General features: G+C 44.9%; 3 protein-coding genes across 11 annotated transcripts in view; all 3 read left to right on the forward strand.

The window, feature by feature from the left end:
• UBE2Q2 (ubiquitin conjugating enzyme E2 Q2) overlaps positions 1-4,423 on the forward strand; it is an 80,842-nt gene extending 76,419 nt beyond the window's left edge. For 6 of the 9 annotated variants that reach the window (XR_012491105.2, XM_088789412.1, XM_019751210.3 and 3 more), the window contains 2 exons: positions 92-158; positions 2,874-4,423. Coding sequence is in view for 7 of the 9 variants with exons in the window: in XM_088789412.1 (XP_088645538.1) it covers positions 92-158; positions 2,874-2,905 (99 nt within the window). In the remaining 2 variants the exon portion in view is untranslated. The remainder of the gene's footprint in view (positions 1-91; positions 159-2,873) is intronic. The other 3 variants (XM_019751211.3, XM_019751216.3, XM_074317413.2) reach the window with 1 other exon arrangement.
• A 1,729-nt stretch (positions 4,424-6,152) lies between these two features.
• Positions 6,153-21,284, forward strand: FBXO22 (F-box protein 22). The gene is made up of 7 exons (XM_074317412.2): positions 6,153-6,395; positions 6,667-6,805; positions 11,400-11,487; positions 12,261-12,356; positions 15,195-15,359; positions 18,233-18,398; positions 20,501-21,284. Exons 1-7 carry the CDS (start codon positions 6,259-6,261, stop codon positions 20,916-20,918), a joined length of 1,209 nt encoding a protein of 402 aa, XP_074173513.2. The 5' UTR covers positions 6,153-6,258; the 3' UTR covers positions 20,919-21,284.
• Positions 21,285-21,428: 144 nt separating this feature from the next.
• TMEM266 (transmembrane protein 266) overlaps positions 21,429-22,142 on the forward strand; it is a 58,909-nt gene continuing 58,195 nt past the window's right edge. The window contains 1 exon segment of the mRNA XM_088789410.1: positions 21,429-21,659. The gene's annotated coding sequence lies outside the window, so the exon portion shown is untranslated.

Raw genomic sequence — 22,142 nt, forward strand, 5'->3', positions numbered from 1 at the left:
TTTTAAACACAGTGGTGACACATCCATAAATTTCTTGTCATGATTTTCATCTACTTAGAGTTTTGATTTAAAATGTATAATTCTCTTTCAGAATCAATATAATCTAGCAAGAGCCCAACAATCTTATAATTCCATTGTACAGATACACGAGAAAAATGGTATGTTTAATTCAATATGTATTTATTGCCATTTTTGAAATTTGACATAATGTACTGTTGATATTTATCCTGTTTTATTTTTGTTTTTGCTTTAATTTCTTATAAAGTACAGTTATTACAGTGAAAAAATGTAACTTGAGGCTACACACACTGTGCTTCATGTGAAATGGTGTCAGTAACTGAGTCAGAATCCAAACTTGACTCCATTAAAGAATGGGTCACTTTATTCACTTGGAATATATAGTATCAGGAGAGGAACTGAGTTAAAGGCAGCCCTGCAAGTGGAGTTCGTATTGTTACGACTGAGTAAATGCAATCAGGACCAGAACCAGCTGTCTCTGAGCCTCTTCAGACTCTACTTAATGTTTTTACAATCTTACACATATATCTACTCCGGTAAAAAAGTTCTAATTTCAGTATCCACTTAAGAGTATTCATTTGAGTTGCAAATTTTAAAAAATCTTAACACGTCTTGCACAAACTTTATTGGCGTTACTTAAATTTTGCTTGTATTCACAATGCACATTTTGAGTGTGTCTAACAGTGAGGTAATAAAACAAGTAGTCTTGGAATTAGATGACCTATTTTCAGTGCCATTTGTGTCACTCACTAGTTCTGTGGCCCTGAGCAAGTCATTACCGCTCAGCCTCAGTTTCCTCATCTGTCATACAACGGCATGACATCTATCTTGTCAAACTGGTGAGGAAAAAAGGAGTAGTGTGCTCACATTTTGTAACTGAGTGCTGCTGTGAGACATCCGCTGTAGCTGTAGCATGGGAGCGACACTGACTGTCGGTGTGCAGAGCAAAGAAAGTAATAGAAAGTAGTTTTCTTTAGGGGAGTATTTACTCGTATAGTCAACTGTTCTTTACTTTGCTAGAAATGTGGTGACTTAAGATTTCTGTTTTGTGCTCATTTTTATTTTAATGACAAAACAAACTTGTCACTTCTTCAGTGAGAGTAGCACAGGCACACCTCAGAAATATTCCAGGTTTGGTTCCAGACCATCACAATAAAGCGAGTATCCCAACACACTGAGTCGTAATTTTTTTGCTGGTGAAGGTCTTGCCTTCAATTTGTAAAAAACGCAACATCTCAAGCTCAATAAAATGAGGTGTGCCTGTATTCCAAGCAGTTTTCAAGTTCTGAAGAGGGAAATGGTAAGACGAGAGCAAAGCCGGGTTTTTCTAAACCTGTTTCCCCCAAAATAAGACCTAGTCGGATCACCAGCTCTAATGCATCTTTTGAAGCAAAAATCAATATAAGACCCGGTCTTATATAATATGTAAAATAAATACCGGGTCTTACATTAATTTTTGCTCCAAAAGATGCATTAGAGCTGATGGTCCAGCTGGGTCTTATTTTCGGGGAAACACGGAATCATCATCTCCAGCACCCTAACTGAGTAGACCCAGAACTGCCTGTGTACTTCAGAACTATGTAGCTGTCCCACAAACTATGGGATAGTCACACTGTTCTCATGGCAATGTCATACCAGACAACTTAGTCTCATTTGCTTAGAGCTTAGGTTTTTGTAGAATCTGGAAGCAATCGTATTTTTTCTTATTTCTTATTTATTTTTGAAACAAACATTGTAGTCAGCATTCAGAAATGTTTATGGGAAGTGCTGTATTTGAGAAAGTGGGTGTGTGCAAGCTTCGAGTGTTAGGTTTGAGTCAGGACATGGATTCTCTGTGTGGTCTCAGGCATCACCTGCTGAGCTGGCCTCCTCACCGGAGCAGTGACATCACTGCAGTGATGAAGCCAAGTTCCAGGACTTTGTTTGGGGGAAAGTTATTTCCTGGGAGGTTTACTTTTAAATACAGAATCCAAATGGAATCTGAAACCTAGCTTCTAATCTTGTGTCTGTACTGTCACATTAGCTAGACATGCCATTAACATGGAGATCTTATGTTGACAACACAAGGACAATTTATTCATAGAAAAGAACTTTGTACAGTCAGTCCCAACTTCGGGTGGTTTCACTTAGGATTTTCCAACCTTACGATGGTGCAGAAGCGATACTCATGCCATAGAAACCTTACGTGGAATTTGAATTTCAATCTTCCTGGGCAAGCATATGTGGCATGGTACTCTGGTGCTGCTGGGCGGTGGCAGCGCTGTTCCTCCCAGAGGCTGTGAGCGTGAGGGTCAACAACGGCACTGGGCAGCATGCTCCTGCGTTAGGGGACTGGGCCCAAGTGTGGGCTGAGGCGGTGTGATGGGGCACGTGACCCGATCATAAGCCGAGGAGCATCTACTGTGAACACATCAAAATGTTTTGTGACCAACCCAGGTGTGAGCTTAATTTTTATAATAGCTTTAAGCATTATGAGTAGAGAAAGTAGCTAACCTTAATGAAATGCCATTTCTCCTAGTTGGTTTAAGAATTAAAGTATTTTGCGGGCGCTGGGTGAAAACGGTGAAGGGGTTAAGAAGTACAAATTGGTAGTTATGAAGTAGTCGTGGGGATGTAGAGTACTGCGTAGGGAATACGATCAATAATATTGTAGTAACTATGTATGCTGCCAGGTGGGTACTAGACCTATCAGGGGATCACTGTGTAAGTTATGTAAATGTCTAATCACTGCGTTGTACATCTCAAACTAATATAATATTGAATGTCAACTGTAATTGAAAAATACAAAATTTAAAAAGTTAATACTAAAACAAACAAAGTATTTTAACGTTTCTTTTTTTTCCATTCTGTTTCAGGCTGGTACACCCCTCCAAAGGAAGATGGCTAAATGTGTTGACTGTCACATGCTTGGACCAATGTTGCTTTAAAGAAAATCTTTCCAACATGCAGACACAAGCTTTGAGTGCCCCTGTAACAGCAGTACCGAAGACGTTAGCTAATAGATATTTTAGTGGATAATCTGTCAACTGACATCCTCTATAAGTTATAGCCTTTTCATTTTGCTCTTTTTAGATATCCTGGACTGAGCAGTGGGGCCTTTACTGTATTTTTCCTGATAAATATACATACTGGCCACTCCTTATCATCTCTTTTTCTTGAAATCTGTTAGGCAGGCAGGTCAGCATCAGGTGACCAAAGGTGCGACTTGAGGATAACTTTCCCATTCTGAGCTTGTGCGTTACGAGAACTTACAGTATATTGTTCATTTTAGAGCCAATAAAAGTTTAATCGATGTTTAATATTGGTTTAGAAAATGTAAGGTCTTCTGAATCGCGGTAGCTTTTTCAGGTTGAAACCATTTTATGATATTGCCAAAATACTGACAGGACACCTACTCAATAAATTGTTACACTTTTTCATGCCATGTGAAGATGTGAGCTGTTTCCCGAAGACGTGCTCTTGAGTTGTGTTGTGCTTTTTAGGCAAAGCGAAGCAAGGCTGGACCAAGCAAGCAGGGAAGGCTTGTGAGTAGTGACTCCCCTGGGGCATCAGTCGTGCTTGGCTGAATCTGCTGCTTACCAGTTCAGTGTTTCTTGTGAAGAAGAGACTAAGTCATTTCCATTTTATTAACGGGATGTTGCAATTATCTGTACCTAATAAACTTACAAATTGGGTGGCACAAAGACAGACTCCTTGAGCAAAAGCTGCACGGTTAAGTATAAAAAGATCCCTAAATGTGGAGACTTTTAAAATGTTTGTTATAGTCACAACAATGGCTTTTACTGAAAGACTAATGGGAACTCTACACACGTTAACTCTTTTCTAAAACCTGACTCAGATCAGTGTACTCTCCATTTTATTGCCTTACCTGAATGAGTCCTGTTTGATTGGTAATAGATTTTTTATATACGCATGTTTGATTTAAAAGTAACTTCTAGTTGTTAAGCACTTTTAAAATGAAATCCAGAAGCACATTTTTCTGCACAAACTAGTTACAAAATTCAAAAGTGTTTCTTATGCATTTGCTTGAAGATTCCAACTTTCACTTTGTAAACCACATTGGAGAGGCTCTGCACTTCTGCATTGTGTGGTTAAGAGGACAGTAGAAAAAGATTTTCTTGCCTTTTCTTGTTCACATCTCTGTATAGTTCTGATTGCCAGCTGCTCAGATAACAAGTGACAAGGCAGAATTCTTTAAAGCATTACAGTTCCTTAGACCTAAGGCTAAATCTTGAATCCATTATTGAATTCTTTAATATCCTGATGGCTAGCAGAGTGACAGCTGCACATTTGGCATGCTTTGCTTTTTTGGATTTTATTTTTCATTGCAGATTTATTTGGCAATGTACAGTAAATTTTGTAAACTTGCATCAAGTTTATGAATAAAGAATCATTTAAAAATTAACTGTCATTTTCCCTCATAAGAAATACTCTTTGCTCCAGGTGTCTGTAGGTTCTATTGAATTTCTGGAATAGGATTGTATATGGTGTGATGGGGTGAGGAAGAGAGGGAGACTCGTTTAACAAGAGAAAGCTAGAGACGCCAAGAATGGTGTGTACAGGTGTGGCATACTCAGGTTTTCCTCAACTTTTTCCCTCCCCCACACTCATTCTTTAATAAAAATTCTTCATGGCTGTCCCAAGGTCCCCCAGTTAGAATAATCTGCTCCCTCTTTGTGTGCCCATAGCCTCCTCCTTATTCACAGTCGCCAGGTTATCCCACCTACAAGAATTCCGGAGGTAGGAAGGAATACTCGAGGCACAGAGCATCTGGGCTCTGCCCTGCTTCTCGGAGATTTTTCTGTGTTGATTTCGTCTTTGCATTGAATGTTATGTCTGGACGTGCAGTCATGTTACTCCGTCCAGAGGTAGATAATGGTCCTGTCTTCTAGTGTCTCCTTCCGTGAGGAAATCTTTAGAAGCCCCCACCCCACCCCCGGCACACTCCCCTCACTTTTCCTTGGCTAGAACTGGGGCCTGTGTCTACCCCTAAATTAATGGCTAGTGAAGAGAATGAAACCATCATTAGTTTGGACCAGTGGTTCTCAACATATAATTTGGGGAACCCTGGAGACCCCTGACACCCTATTAGGAGGTTTTTAAGGTCAAAAGTATTTTCTAATGCTAAAACATTATTTGCAATTTTCATTCTCATTCTCTCAAGTGTACAGTCGTGTTTTCCAGAAGATACATGACATGATATTGCAGCAGACTGAATTCAGAAGCCGAGCCAGCTGCCTCCATTAAGCCAGAAATTAGAGGTTAGCAAAATGTAAAGGCATCACTATTCACTGTTGGGAGAGATAGGGTTATTTTTTTTCTCCAGAAAAACGTTATTTTGGTAATGTGTAGTGGATTTATTACTTTCAGGCTGTCCAAACTTTTTTCAACGTTTTTTACCAAGGGCCATATGCGGTAAAATACACAAACAGCCCGGCCACTCACTCGAGGTGAGGTATGTATTGCCTCACCTGATTTATTTAAGTAAATTAATATATTTTTGGAATTTGCTGCAGGCCAATTAAAAATGGATTGCGGGCTGCAGTTGGCCCGCGGGCAGCAGTTTGGACACCCCTGCTAAGTACTATGAAAGTGTTTAAATTTTTAATACGGTAAATATTAAGAGACGTCACCCACGGACACAAGCTCTCTGGGGTTGTCAGGGTGTGGAGTCCTGAGGCCACAGTGTCGGAGATCAAGTCAGGGCTCCGTTAGCGAGGAGGCAGCAGGAGGAACGGAGGTTGGGGTCTGGCCGTGTGTGCTGTGCCGACATGCCATCCACGCCTGGTTGTCAGCCCGCTTGCGTCGGAGTCAGGGAGCGTTAACAGCCTGCTGGGCCGCCGGGTCTCATCCGGCAGGTGCCCAAACGCGGGGACAGGGGGTCACGGACGTGAGCGCGGCAGCGGGGAGCGCCGATTTCCACAGCTGAGGTCGTTTTGTAACTGGGCTCATATTAACAGGCGCTGGGACTGACGACTGAAAGCTGTTCCCTAGTCCCGCCTTCAGGAACCCGTGACGGAGCTGGCGGTGCCGCCCGGGCGGGGCAAGGCCGGAGGAGGCGGCTCCGCTGTCACTGCGGGGCCCGACAAGCTTCCGGGAGGGCTGCCTCCGGGCGGATCTGCGCCGGAAGCCGGGTGCCGGAAGTGGCGCGCGCGCCTGCGCAACGCGCGCCGGTCGGGCGCTCGGGGCACTTCTAACCCCTCTGCGCCGCGGTTCTGCTGCGGGGGCCCGCGGGGCGGAATGGAGCTGGCGGGCGGCGGCGGCGATCGCGGCTCCTCCGCAGACCCCCGGAGCGCCTTCGTGCTGAGTAACCTGGCGGAGGTGGTGGAGCGTGTCCTCTCCTTCCTGCCCGCCAAGGCGCTGCTGCGAGTGGCCGGGTGAGGAGAGCAGGCGGCGGCGGTGGCTGCCTGGCGGGCCAACGGGCGGGCGGGCGGAGCCGGCGGGACCCGGCGGGACCCAGGGCTTGCCCTGCCCGGCGGGTACGTCCCGGTCGGCAGGTACCCCGCCGTGGTGTGTGCGCCCCGGGCTCTTCCCAGAGGTGCGGCTCCAGGTCCCGGAACTTGATCCCGCAGGGTGTGTGGGGTGGGGGGTTCTGAGCCGGGAGAGGGACGGACGCTCGCTTACAGCCCTTTGTGGTCGCGCCCCCAGCGTGAGCCGCCTGTGGCGGGAGAGCGTGCGCAGAGTGCTGCGGGCCCAGCGGAGGGTGGCCTGGATCTCGGCGGGCTCGGCGGACGCCGGCCACCCGCAGGAGCACTGCTTGGTCCGAGTGGCAGCCCAGGAGCTTGAGGCAAGTGGGAAGCGGTGCGGTGCACAGGCCTTTGCAGGCTTGGTGGGTCAGTCTTTGAGAGCTAAATCTTTTTCTAATCCCAATTTTGCACATGGGTTTATTTCTTTATAATTTAGACAAATGTTTCTCGTGACATTAAAGATTTTGTAAATATCAGGTTTTATGAGTGTAGATTGTAAGGATGTGCGATTGTTTTATTTGACCGTTCTTCAAATGTTTGGCACTTTATGTATCCAGATTTTCACTATTATGATAATGCTATGCAGACTCCGCCCTTCACCTGTTTCCCTTGAAGCAAGTATTGCCAAGCAAGTATTGTTGGAGGGAAGGCAGCTGGGTCTTTCGAGCTTAGTGTCGCATAAATAAGCCAAGAATATACACTGGGTATAAACCCAAATATTTCAACCCCAGATTCTGTACTCTTGTGTTGTACCACTGGGCCCCAATTTCAAAAGATGGGCAATACCTGGGCAGGTAAAGACTTGAACTGTGTAGTCATAGAGGCCACCTGTTGAGCACAGCTGACGGTGCGGATGTGGCATATCACTTGGTAGTGGAAAGGGGGAGCCATTTGAGAGTACTCTGCCAGCCTGATGCTCTGTCACTCCCGTGTCCTTTCGTATGCATTATGTACAAACAAGAACATTGCAGAACCACAGTACAACCATCAAAGTCAGGAAATCATCATTGATACGTTTCTGCCATCTAATCCTCAGATTCCATTCACATTTTCCAGTTGTCCCCGGTACTTTTGTCTTTCAAAGCAGGATTGGCTTCTAATTTTATGTTGCTTTTATTGGTCTTGTTTCTACATGCCAACTACTTTGTAGAACATCTGATGTTTCTTAGATTTGGATTATGTGTCTTTGGCAGGAATATCCCAAGCGAAGCTATGCTCTTCACATTGCTTCCTATGAGATGGCAGATGATTTCCCTTTGCTCCATCACTGGTGATATTATCTTTGATTATTTGGTTAAGGTGGTGTCAGCCAGATGTTGCTACTGTAAAATTATGCTTTCACTGTCCTAAGTATTTGGTGGGGAGATACTTTGGAACTATGTAAATATCCTGTTTCAATTTATTCATTCATTTATTTATTTACATAGACTCTTAGTCTGTTGTTTTAGCCAGTGGAATATCATGTTACTATCAGTATTTATTTGAGTTCCCAAATTGTCCCCAAGTTAGCTAGCAGGAGCCCCTTCAGCTCGCTTCAGTGTCTTTTAGAGACGACTCCGTTGTCTTTGGGCACTTCCATGGCACAAGATATTCTAAGCTCATCTTGTGGTTTGCCTGCCTCAGTCCTGGAACCAGCCCTTAGTCCAAGGAGCCCTAGTTCCTTTTATTATGGAGGATAGTATTTGGAGGCCAAGATCTGGACAAGTCGTTGCTATTGAATGGTTTGTGGCTCCAAGGCCAGTCGGTGGGCAGAGCCACTTGTGTATGTATGTAATATATGCAAGCATGTGTGTGTGTCCATCTCTCTCTATACGTATACACATTTATAGCTGTGCATACGTGTATGTGCAGAGGGTGCCAAAAAAAATGTATACACATTTTAAGAAAGGAAAAACTATTAAAATTGTAATAATATATACCGATAACAAAAGCTGAATACAAGTCACGTTTGACTTCTGCAAGTACTCAAAGTGGTTACCATCAGCATAATTTTAATACAGTTTTTTCCTTTCCTAAAATGTGTCTACATTTTTTTGGTACCCTCTATATATATACATATGCACACATATATACATACACACGTGCACGCACATAATACACATACATATGCATGCATACATAATATACATATACATTCATACATGTGTACACATACATATACATACATGCACACATACATATACACACACAGGTGTGTATATATACATATATATGGAAACTCATGGGTTCACACAGGTACATACAATTCTAATTCAACACAGGATTCTCTCCGGTTTTCTCTCAGCTCATATTTGTCTTGGCCTTTTGGACAATGAGAAACTTGGCTTTCATCATTCTTAATGTATTTGGTATAAGATGAATATTCTATAAGTGACCAATCTTCTGTTTCCCCCTTCCTTGTGTAGATTTTCTTACCCTGTTTGGGCTCTGAGACTTAGATCCAAAGTGGCCAGTATCCAAAGACAGACTTGCAGAAAACTTTCTTCTTGGCACTTTGGCCCATGTCCTGCCCAATCTGTTTCCAGAAGTTTGTCATTTGGAAAAATTCAAAATGCAAGCAAAGACTTTTTCCTTAAAGCTGTTCCTTGGAGCATCATTTATAATAAGGGAAGCTGAAAACAACCTCATGTGTATCTAATAAATGAAGTTGTTAAATGATAAACTGCAAGGCCCATTATGATGAGAAAATGTTGATGTTATAAGTGAAAAAAGTAGATTATGAAATTATTTGTTTAATCATCTGAATTATTAAAAACAAAAAAGGAAAAATAGAAAAGAAAAACACCAAAATGTTAGCAAAAGTTTGTTTTGGGAGTAGAATTTTTTTTTTAATGTTTTTAGTTTTTTTCCTTCAAATTTTTACCACAGCAGGTATTATTTTTATATAGCTTTAAGGGCTTATATCTTGTAATAGCTATTATAGTTAGGTAGGTTTAGTCATGAACCCAGCTTTGGCACATGAACCACATGAACCCAGCGTGCAGCTTTGAGAAAGTTACCTAACCTCTCTGAGCTTCAGAAAGTAATAACTCCCTTTATACCCTTATAGAGTTGTTGTAAGGATTAGATCATGAAAAGCCAATGCATCTAACACATTCTCTACAGTACTGGGAATATAGTGTTTTCATTCATTGAAATTATTATTCTCTATTACTGACATCATTATTAAAATTAATATAGGAATACCCTTAAAGGAGTTTATACATTGTGGTAAACTCTAGTGTGGTGAGACGGAAACACGGAAACCTTGTCCAAATCATACATGCTGTTTTCTTTGTGTTTGCCAAATTATCTATGGACATATAGCCATAAAGAAAGTTGATATAACTTTATTAAAAATATTTTAAAGTCCACTCAATACATTATAATACATCTTGCCATTTGGAACTTCTCTGAATAATGGAACCAGATTCTAGTTGTCTTACATTGTGCTTTGAGAACATTTCATGATGAGGATTTTCATTTTCAGTGCTTGTAGTGAGAATGAGGAAGGAAATTTTAGGCATTGCTTTTTAATGGGTACCAGGAAAGAGAATCAGAAAACCTCAGGCCTAGACTTCCAGTGTTTAAGACGAGGAAACCTAAGGCCTAAGCACTTTGAAGGTTATTCTGCTGGTTTATGGCAGAGTCAGCACTAATGCCTGAATCTTTTAAATTGTCTCTCCTTACCCACTATTACACCAGGCATCATGATCTCAGATGACGCCAGAGTGGGACAGGTAACTCCGGTGGCTCAGTGTAACACCGCAGGGAGTGGGCGGGCCATGGCAGTCCACAGTGCTTGCCCCTGTGTAGCCCTGCTCAAGGGGAATGCAGTCTAAGTGTTGCCAACACATTTAGTTTTTCAGATGAATCTGCAAATCCACATTTTACGTAACTCTTACGGAATTTTAAATGTTGGCAACCAAATGACGTTCTTTGAAAATGCCTTGTGGACCAAGGAACCTGTACCCCTAGGTCTTATCCAGCCCTTAGGCCACCGCTGGGTCATCATTTTGACTCAGTCTCTTTTATGAGTTTGTCTATATGGAATCTCTTGTGAAACATCTTAATGTTCCCCCAAATTACAGTGGATCAGCATTTTTCCCCCATTTAATCGACATTGAGTCTTTGCTATGTGCTAACTGCTTCATCCCCTTCTGTTAGTAAACATCTCTGAGAATAACCATCTGAGAAGGAAAAACACATTCACCCTTCTCATTTAATTCAGCCACTTTGTCACCTGTCTGTAATGTCAAGTTTAATGGCAAACCTGATTCTGAATAAGCGCAGCTCATAAGTGGAGATGACTGAAGCGTAAAGGCTGTTGCATATGAGGTCCAAGGCGCTGAGGGAGCCTGGGAAGAAGTTGTGTAGCGCAGGTGGCACTTACGCTGCCTCTTGGGGAAAACATTCTTAACTCAAGAGGAAAGGACGAGAGCTGCAGGAGAATATATAAAGAAGGGTGTGTGTCCGGGTAATGGGCAGCAAAAGATCCCTCTGGGAATCTAGCTGGTGGGTGGGAACAAAGGCCGGGAATATTTCATTTGATAGGCAGTGAAATGAGGAGCATGCAGTCTGTCTGCCTTCCCTCTGGTGCTGGGCTGTTTCTGTTACCTGCCTGGTCAAATAAAGCTGTGGTGATTTTTGCTGGTACTTAATGTTTTTGTTTAAGACCTTAAATTATTATGAAAATGAACTTCTTGAGTTAGGCTGGAATGAGTTTGACTTGAAGAAACAAAAGATATTCAACAAATGAAAGACCTGAAAATGGAAGAGTCTGAGTGAGAAATGAATGAGAAGTGAACGGGCTCCGCTCAGGCACTGGCCGGAAGGAGGGAGGGCGACAGCAGGTTGGGCCAGGTGAGACTTGAAGGGACCACGAAAGCATTCATGGATCCTGCGATCTAATTCAGATGGATTTCTTCTTTGCAGAATGTGCACATCTTACCACAGACAGTTCTTTACATGGCTGATTCGGAAACTTTCATGAGCCTGGAAGAGTGTCGTGGCCACAAGAGAGGTGAATAGCGAAAGAAAACGTGTGGGTTTTTTTTTTTTTTGTTTACTTGTGTACCTTCTGTTTGGAGTTAAGTGTGTCCTAGTCCTGAGACTGACTTTCCACGGCCTCGGCCCACCCCTGTGGAACGCATGACTGGATGGTCTTTGAATCTGGAAGTGCAAGTGAAACAAATTCTTTAGAAATGTGTTCTTCTCATTTTGAAATACTTTAATCTTCCGGGCACTTCTTTTGATTACTAAAACAGGATTTGTATCTTTGGCTGTTCTAGCCTTTTACTGTGTTGGATGATGGCGACCCATTTACCAAAGTCATGTGTAGCTATTGTGCGTTCTCAGCTTGCTGAGAGAAGCAGCAGCTGCGGGGTCCCCAGGGGCCACGCTGTGACCCAGACGCAGACAACGGATTGCCATTGTCCTCTTTGAATCCAGTGACTGTTTATGTAGAGTCATGTGCTTTACAGTCAGCTGAACTGAAAGTTACAAGAGCAAGTCTAAAATTTAGCTGCTACCACTGTGTGACGCCATTGGAGCAAAAGCTGACTGTGAACAAAGCGGAAAGGCAGCATGGTGACACTAAAGGTCTGATTTAGAATTTCAATTAAAATGGGCCCAGAACGGGAACGCATGTGTTCTCATTCAATTCTTAGACTTCCTTAGAAAGCGTTCTGGTGTAAAATGACTTAAGCCTACTTCCGTATTTGCCTTTTCTCATCCACACCATCAGATTGGCCCTTCAGCGGATGACATTTAATTCTTCTGCTACTCTTCTTACAGCAAGGAAAAGGACAACCATGGAGACAGCCTTTGCCCTCGAGAAGCTATTCCCGAAACAGTGCCAAGTCCTGGGGGTCGTGACTCCAGGAATCGTAGGTGAGAGGAAATGCCAACTTGGTGACTTCTGCCTGGCATCACTGTGGGATCCTGTTATGGTGAATTCCTTGTAGCTTGAACGCACATTTATATTTCTGGCCATCCACAATGCAGTGAAGTCGGTCGTGCTAAGCATGGTATTAGATTTGACTTCCCCTACTGTAGCTTAGATTATTGTGTGTGGCTGATACTCACATCTCAGGGCTGTCTGCATAAACCAACGGCACTGCCTATCTTTCTAGGAGCCGTTCGTAAGAGGACAGAGAGCGTGCTCTGCCTCTCTCCAGATCAGCACTAGTGAGCGTTCTCCCTTCATCCCTCAGCCAGCATTGTGTCTGGGGGTCAGGGTGAAGGGCTGTGGTTGGGAGCTGGGGGCGGCCCTGCTAGGAAACTTGTCTCTGCTTGGCTCCCACTGCTCGGGGCTGACAATAAGCAGGGCCCTTCCCACGTTTGCTACCTTGAACTTTTGCTGGTTTTCCTTATTTTTTTTTCTTCTATAGCTAGTGGGGGACAGACGCTGTATTGAGGTGTCACGGTGCGGTGGTTCAGACACTTGGCTAGGAATCCAGCTGTACCACTAAGTACCTGCATGGCTGCGCCAGTCGCCTCGTGTCACGGGGCTTTAGCCCCACCTGTGATGTGGGGTGGTTGGCAGTGCCTTCCTGGGAGGGCTGTGACAAGGTCACACATGGCAGCACTCAGAGCAGACGCAGTAGGTGACTTTGCAGGGCTCCTCCATGACTGGCATTCCTAACACTCAGGTGGCACTATTGATCGGGTGTTAAGAGCCTTGTACAGTGAAGTAGAGGAGACTGGGTATTTCACATGAGGAGACGTAAATGTGTGTCTGTGGGACTGTCCCCTCCCGCAGCAGCTCCTGACCTGCTTCCATTTTGTGGGCTTAAAACAGTGAGAGCAGTGACCAGGCTTTCTGTTTAACCTCTGAATTTTCCCTGAATGAGTGATCTCGTTTCTACTATCGCTGTGTAGTTCCTAACAAATGTTTCTGGGGAATCACAGCTTTCCTTTCTCATAACATTTTCTCACGCCTCCCCACTGTACCCACCGTGGCTTCCTCAAGGCATGACCAAGTTTCTCCTTTTAAAATTTGAGCTGGGGCAGGAGAGGGTGACCTGGGTGACATTCCTGGCTCCAGGGCCCCACTGTGCGGGAAGTCTCCCTGAAGCCTTCCTTTGGTGCTTGCCTTATATACAGAGGGTGCCAAAAACATGTGCACACATTTTAAGAAAGGAAAGCTGTATTCAAATTGTAATACTCAATATATACCAATAACAAAAGATGAATACAAGTCACGTATGACTTCTGCAATTACAAGAGGCACTCAAAGTGGTTCCCATCAGCATCCAGACACTTCTGATGACGGCGAACTACTGCTGGAGCAACGCTGACCAGAGTGTCCACATGTAGACATTTTTTTGGCACCCCCCCCACCCAGTGTCTAAATAGTTCTGACTGCGCATCTGTTTTCCCCAAGTTCTCTTGTGAGCTTGATGTTGGTAGTATCTTCTGACTCCCTTTAGTCTGGACTTGTCCTCCTGTGTTTTCTTGGACCCATTCCTCACCCTTCTTTAAGTGCCCATCTTCCTTCTTTAGGCTGGAATAATGTCAAGTTTGAGAAAATTTGTTCATTCTTACATATGTAGAGGCGATTTTCTTAATTGAGGTAAATTACAGTGAATGCACAATCTTAATTGTACAGTTTAATGAGTTTTGACAAATGTATACCTTCATAACCAGCGCACCAGTGAGGATGTAGGTCTGTCACCCCCAGGAGTTTTCCTTGCCGTTCCTATCCGTCCATACTTGCCATAGGAATCCCTGGTTCTGACTTCTGGGGCCATAGCCTCGTTCTGCCTGTTGAATGTCATAAAAGTAGGATCATATGGTATAAACTCTTTATGTCTTAGCTCATTCAATATAAATTTTGTTTTAAAGAACGTGTATTTTTGATATTCACTTATGTTATTGTGTGTATGAAGAATTCATTTTTTCAAGAATAGTATTCTGTTAGATAACTAGACTATGACTCGTTTTTCCGTTCGCTTTTGATGGAAATTTGTGTTGTTTCAAGCTCCTGGCTATTATAAATGAGCTGTTACAAATGAAGCTGTTGTGAATGCTGAAGGCTTGTGGACATAGGTTCATTCTTTTTGGGCATTGCTGGGTCTGAGGGTTGCTGTGTATTTAACTTTATAAGAAACTGCCAGACAGTTTTCCGCAGTTGTACCATTTTATACTCACCAGCAATGACTGAGGATTCCACTTGCTCCATATCCTGAACCTTAGTGTCATGAGTCTTTAACTTAAGCCATTCTAGGGGGTGTGAAGAGACTTCTTGTGGAACTTTTACTTTGAATTGTTCTCTGACCAGCTGTGGTGGGCACCTGTTCCCTTGTGTATTGGCTGTTTGATATCTGCTTGTGTGAAGGATCCAAGTCTTTCACAGACTTTTTTTTATTGGACCGACTTTTTTTTCTTATTACTGAGTTGGCAGGCTCAGTAGAAGTTGAAAGAAGAATAGTAAAATAAACTCCCATATACCCTTCATCTAGATTCACTAATTTTTAAAATTTTGCAACATTTGCCTTTTATGTCTTTGTTTGTAAACACACTTCTTTCTGAACCATTTAAAAGTAAATTGCAGACATCATGACCCTTGACCCTGAAAACTTAGTCAGACAGTGGCCTGTTAGCTTGTTTCTTATCTTAGTGACCTGCACTGGTCATCTAGGTGGGGCTGGGTCATTTACACTGTGGCAGATTCACACCTCAGTTCCTATCGTACCTGTTCACCAAACTGCTTCACTTTTTTCCTAGTGACTCCAATGGGATCAGGTAGCAATCGACCTCAGGAAATAGAAATTGGAGAATCTGGTTTTGCTCTGTTATTCCCTCAGATTGAAGGAATAAAGATACAGCCCTTTCATTTTGTTAAGGATCCGAAGAATCTAACACTAGAAAGACGTCAGCTTGCAGAAGCAGGTAAGTTACTGTCACTTACCATTAAAGGCCCGTTGTTGCTTGGTCTTGTTTGCTAGAGAGTCCGAGCGAGATGCGCGAGCCTGGGGAGGTGAGGATCCAAACTAGTGCTGAGCAGGCTGGTGCCGCCCACTGTTGGTAGAGTCAACGGACTGTGTAAATTATTTTCCTACATTAAAACCTGAGAGAAGCAGAGATGAAAACTTTTCCATAAATAATCCGGTGATAATGAATTCGTTTGTGTTTAATTCTGAATTTTGAAGGCCTTCTTCCTCTTGAAAATGATATTTTCTTATCATTTTACCGTATTTCTGTTTTTTGAAGCTGAAACGTTTTTCTAAGCTTTTATTTTTTTTACACTAGTAATAATCATTTGCTGTAAAAACTTTTTTTTACAAGATACAGGCTAGTTCTATGTCCACTAGATAGATGGGAGGGGGCATAGTGAACTTGCTAAGTTTTAGAGAAGGTGTGCTTTACGCAGGCTGTCAGACCAGCGTTTTCTAGGACGCGTCAGAGAGGAGGCTTGGCTGCAGTAGGCAGGTCTGAGGTGACTGTGAAGAGGTGAGGGGGTGGCATAGCGTCCGGGCTCTGATGAGAAAGCTTAAGGTAGTACAATCAGCAACAAACTGGCCACTCAGACAAAGCAGTGTTTGAGCCTTTTATCCACATCTGCACAAGAACTGACTGACTGGTGTTAACTCGTTAAAAACATCACTGTTGGCATAAAAAAAGCATTCCGTGGTCCCCCTTGTTTACACATATGTGGGCCAGCCGATAGAGATAAGCCTCCATCATTTGAAATGGCTCTGGGCCCAGGGAATGAAAAATCGTGTAGCCACAAAGGGAAAATTTGTAAGTGATCGGGGAAAAAGACTGCACACTGAGACTGGCTTATATGACTGTCCGTTATGATGCACAGAAAGAGGGACAGTGGTTGGTGTTGGGGGAGGGGAAGCACAGAGGGAGGATGCCTGGGCAGCCAAGACTGGCAGCGGGGGGCAGCAGTCCCCTAGAACGGGCGGGGGGTGTGCAGGACAGAGCTCAGGCCTAGGGGAGACGTGGGGCGTTCTGGGGCCAGCACGTGCCATGGGCAGGAAGGGGCAGCTGGTAAGAGCGGCTGCAGCTGCTGCTTGGCTGCTTTCTGGCTTAGGTCGAGTTTCTTGACTTTCCTAAGTCTCTGTTGCCTCACCTGTAAAATGGAAATGACTGACAGAGTTGTGAGCATTGAATGAGACGACTTAGCAAGACACCTCACTCGCAAGCTGGGAGACAGATGGCCAGCGCCAGCCCGTGTGCCGTGGGCGGGCTTCCAGTGCATCACGGCTGATGTGTGTGTGGGTGGCCTCTGGTCCCTGGAGGAGCAGACGGGCTGCAGAAGCAGCTCAGGAAACCAGTGCAGGTCCTGTCCGGGGCCCGCGTGCCCCAGGAGTGCACACATCTTGACTGACGGTGACAATCATGATGACTGATGTTACCTGAACGTTGTACGCTGGGTACCAGTGGAGCACTTTGCAGAGCAGAAGAAATGGGGCTGTTTTTCCCTCTGGGGGCAACCCCTGTAGTGGGCGCTGCGAGAAGAGGTGTGGGCTGCCGCTGGCAGGAGGGTGGTGTGTTCAGTGGGTTCATGAAACAGAAATTCTACGGGCATTTTATTCCGCTTGTGAAAAGGTCCCGTGAGGGTAGAAAAGGTAACGGGATGCAGGTTCTGTCTCAGTGACGTTTCAGGAGGGTTTTAATGCTACCTGGGCAGGTAGGAAAAGGAGGCCTGCCATTGGCAGGTATGGGCAGGGTTCTGCAGGGGACCTGCCCGTGGAGGGAGAGCAGGTGGCATTCACACCTTCGAAGGACGGGAGGCATGTGAGCGACGACAGGCCGAGGGACGAGTAGAAACACGGGCACAGAGCCAGGTGATCACAGCATGTGGGGGCACAGCTAACTGTCCAGCTGTGCATGCAGAGGCTGTGGGGCTCGTGGGAACCGCAGGGGGGTGCAGGGAGGCCAGGTCCACGGGGACGTGCGCACGTGACAGCTGCTACTCCAAGGGGTGATCGGTGCCGTCACAGCTGTGACCCTCCGTGGTGGGGAGATGGTGGAAGTGGGGAGACCGGTCGGAGCCCCTGCCAGAGTCTAGGCAAGAAGTATACCGGGGTCTGAGGAGCAGGGAGCTGATGGGAGAACATCAGCAAATGATTAGATGTGAAAGACAAAGGAAACGGGGCGGGGGTGGGGGGCTCGGTGATAATGAGGGGAGCGTGGTGCAGAGAGCAGAAAAAAATCAAACCCCACGAGAGAAGCTCATTTGGCCTTTGGGTCAGTGCTTTTGCTGAAGGTCATGACCAAACATCCTCTGTCGTTTTTGTTCGGGAGTGAGTGTGGTGCGCTGGCATACTGTTCTCCGTGTTGCTGCACCTTGTCACCCCCGTGGAGGTCCTGATGGGGACACTGCCTGAAGCTGGAAGCCTAGCGTGTCAGTCCACAGGAAAAGCCAAAATTTTGAGTGGTGGGAACCGTGCATTTTGTGATAAATAGTTGTTAGACTTGTCAGACCTCGCGAGAAGTGAACCCAAGTGGGGAGCATATGGCAGGTGGTCTTTACCTCCTTTCCAGATTAGGACAGAACTAGCTGGGTGGCCAAGAGACCAGGGGACAGGAAATAGGAAGCGCCTGGTAAGTGAGCATCAGGTCGGAATACTGTGGGTTCGTGTGCTCATTAGTGAGACAGAATTGCAGTGTGGGGCTGCGGCGTGTGGTGTGAGCTGTGCAAGTCACTAGCGGCAGCATTTCCTTTTGCAAAACGTAGAAATGAAGTGTTGGGAAAGGAAACTTGACAGTTCTCGCTGAGGCTCTCTCCGATTGTCGCTCTTGTTTCTCAGGTCTCTTAGACAACCCCGAGCTGCGTGTGGTCCTGGTGTTCGGCTATAACTGCTGTAAGGTGGGAGCCAGCAGTTACCTGCAGCGGGTCGTCAGCACCTTCAGTGACATGAATGTCGTCCTGGCTGGCGGCCAGGTGGACAACCTGGCATCGCTGACCTCTGAGAAGTATGTCTGCACGATGGGGAGTGCGCTCAGGATTTTGTGACCTGGGGTTTGTGTTTTTAAAAACAAGTATAAAGAATTGCTAGGCTAACAGTTCATTCCATTTAGCAACAGGCATAGGTTTAGGGGTTACCCAACATAACTCTGCCTGCGGTGGAATGAAATTTCTGTATGTTGTCCTTTACGAACTCATGCTTAGCTGGACTCGTACTGTCCTCAGAATTGTCAACACTGTCTACTGATGTCGCCCTGGACAGCTCTGTAGTCTGTAACGCCGTGCGTCGCTCCCTGCTCTAAAGGAAAGTCATGGTTAGACAGCGAGTCCTTATGGCGAAACTTCTTCGAGCTGCTGAGACGTGCTCGAAATCTAGACAGCAGTGCTGTTGCCTGGGCGGTTCTCCGGTCCGTTTGGCTGTAGAACCTTTCCTTCGGGGCGCGTCTCGTAGGCCTGCCTGTGTTACTTGGCACACATTTTCAGCAGTTCAGTGCTAGATCTTTCGAAAGGCTTTTTCACTCTCAAATACTGTGCATCTTTGACTTTTGTTCCTTAAGGCTTTGCTTTCAGAGATGAATTTGCTCTTCTGTCTTAGGAGCCATCACCCTCTTTCCATTTTGAATGAAAGTATGCAGTGTTTTGATCTTGAGTTGATGAAATGAACGTAAATATCAGCTGTTTCCAAAAGCAGGAAGATGAGGCCCGGGCCCCCCAAATGCTTCCTGCAAACACCAGTGTTTGTGTCGCACTGCATTGATGCTTAGTGTGTGCATCTGAGGGCGGTGAGGTGGAGAACAGACTGATAGAGACCAGTTCTGACCCCTCCTGGGAGTCTCCACTGCTGAGGTACGGAAAGCAAACGGCTAAACTCGAGTTCCCTGGACTGTCACTGGGGAAGAAGGCAGGGAAGCCCAGTGCGTGGACTTCCAAGCAGTAGGATAGCAGACAGGGATTTTGTGCAGAGATACACCAAATCCTCAGTTGTCTGTAGGGTATCTTCCCTCTTGCCTCATTTTCCCTGTGTCTTTGCTTTATCTTAAATTGTATACAGATAAGGCTGTGGTGATTTAACATACAACTGACCTTTGAAATGCCAGTATCTCACTCATAAGGAATCTGAGATGCCAGCCTGTTAGTATGGCTGGCTGTATAGCATGTCTTTGTCCCCCTAACATGGGGAGTGTACCCAAAAACTCCTTACCCCTTACGTGGTCTTCATACTGTGTCCATCATGAGAGAAGCCGTTGGAGGAAATCAGCGCTCAGTTTTAACGGCGTCAGACACATGCCCCCTCCCCCCAGAGAAGACAGGTACGTAATTCTTTGAGGCAGGAGACTGCCAACACGTACTGCACGTGGGTACCAAAGAGGAACTACATGAAGGGAAGGAGCCGTGAGGGGCTCCAAAAGGTGGCTCCCGCCCTCGGGAACGGGTCTTGCCACCAGCTGGCCTTGTTGTCAGTCACTTGAGCTTTGGAGTCTTAGTTTCTCGTTGACCCAGTGAATCTTGTTGGTAACTGTGATAGAAACGTGAGGCACTTGTTTCTCCGCCCAGGTGTTCATGTATTATGCTTGTAATTTTATTGACACTTTATATTTCTTAGTAAGGATAAAATGTTTTCTTTTTGTTTCTTTTTAATGAAATGTGTTGTTACCTTCCGACTAAGCTGAATTTCAGGCTCAAAGCGATAATCACTGTATTTATTTATGGGCCAAGCAACACAGAGTTGAAACTCCTTATAGGTTCTTAATAAAAATACCCCCATGAGTGAATATTCATAGCTGAAAGGTGAGGTTCCTGTGAAGGAAGTGAGGGAGGGAAGGGTGCCCTTCTGCAAAACCAGGATGGGTGTCGGACATCTGTGTGGAGGGCCTCCTGCCCTGTGCCTTTGGGACTGAGCAGGTTGTGCCTTACTCCTCCACGGCTCTGCTTTCTGCATTCTCTTACAGTGGTGACTTAGCGGATTCTTTGTCCCGCCCCCCCCCCCCCCCCCCCCCCGTGCTGGCGGGAGGGTGGGCCTGGGCAGGGAGAGTCAGGACGACTCCCTTTTCTTGTAACTGTGACAGTTTGCTTCGTGGTAGAGCACCACTTTTCTGATTGACTTTTCCAGGAGCCCTCTGGATATTGAAGCTACTGGTGTGGTTGGCCTGTCATTCAGTGGACACCGAGTGCAGAGTGCCACAGTGCTGCTCAGCGAGGACGTGAGTGACGAGAAGACCGCCGAGGCTGCGATGCAGCGCCTCAAGGCAGCCAACATTCCAGAACAAAACACCATCGGCTTCATGTTCGCCTGCATCGGCAGGGGCTTCCAGTATTACAGAGCCAAAGGGAACGTGGAGGCAGACGCCTTCAGAAAGTTGTTTCCTGCTGTGCCTTTATTTGGCTTCTTTGGGAACGGAGAAATTGGGTGTGACCGCATAGTCACCGGGAACTTCATCCTGAAGAAGTGTAGCGAGGTCAAGGATGAGGACCTGTTTCACAGCTACACGACCATCATGGCGCTGGTTCATCTGGGGTTGTCCAAGTGAAGCCAGCGCGGCCTTCACAGCAGAAGTGGACACGCGGAAATGACTTTGTAGGTCTGCTGTGTGGCTTTGATGCTCTAAAGATGACTTCAGGGTAGTTTTTAATACTGTAGAGGGGACAGCTCTGGATGTCATGGAGTGCAGAGCGGAGCTGAGGGCTTTGGCATCGGGCACAATCGTGACTGTCCCGCCAGATTCTTGCTGCTCACTGCGCACTTGCTGTGACCTGGCCTCTGCACAGGAGGACTGAGGAGGCGTCAGCAGTGGGTGGGAGTCCAGACGCCCGGCCTGCTCTGCCTTGTTAGGTGAGCTCTCAGCAGAATCGTGATGGCGTTTGCTCTCCCTTAATAAAGGAGGAAAATACATAGACGGCTTGAGAAATCTTTCTCTTCTTTACATTTTTACCGAGTTTTTTCAGAAGCTATAACAAAATTATTACTGACTTTTTACTTAATTTGATAAAAATTAAAGAACTATTTTTGTTTAATACTTAGTGAAATAAATTGCCACGATTAATCATCAGTATTTTATTATTGTATAAAGAAAAAGTTTTTCTTTTTCCTCAGACTTTTACAAGACAGAAATTAACATAAGTCTTGTCTAAGCCACCTTTTTTTCCCGGTCTTTGTTACAGGATAATTTAGATTAATATTCTACCTAATAGAGTGTGAGTGGCATAGCTCGTATGTGGCACCTGTATTGTAATGCTCAGTGCTTCTAACAGGACAGTAGGAAACTTGTAAGGTAAGTGAAATCAGTGTATTAACATTCCCACTTTTCTATTTTGAATCACTTTCCTCCCACTTTTTACCTCAAAAGGTTTTTCTCTTCCTGTGCTTGTATATGATAAAAATACTTAAAAGTTTCCTTCATTTTATAGTTATCGTAAATCTTAGTTGCAGATGAAAGTACTACGAAAAGTTTGATTGTCATAGAAATTATCATCAGTGACCGTTAATATTTAGCTGTTTTTATTTCGCTGTTAACTTTTCTATTATTTAGCACTGGTACCCGTTTTCAAGGAGACAGTGCCTCAAATTTTGTGTTCTTGGATACGCTTACGTAGCACATAAGGAAAATACTTTGTAAATGTTCTTCGTCCCTGATATTAACCAGAGTTAGAATAGTAGAGGAAAACAGAGATTTTTAAAACTGAAAAAATTTTTTAAAACTGGGTGGGGATTGAATGTATTATTTTACTTTTTCAAATTAATATGTAAAATGTTT

The sequence above is a fragment of the Rhinolophus sinicus genome, chromosome 13 (genome assembly GCF_057876585.1).
Source record: "Rhinolophus sinicus isolate RSI-liver-muscle chromosome 13, RSI-T2T, whole genome shotgun sequence".
Classification (NCBI taxonomy): domain Eukaryota; kingdom Metazoa; phylum Chordata; class Mammalia; order Chiroptera; family Rhinolophidae; genus Rhinolophus; species Rhinolophus sinicus.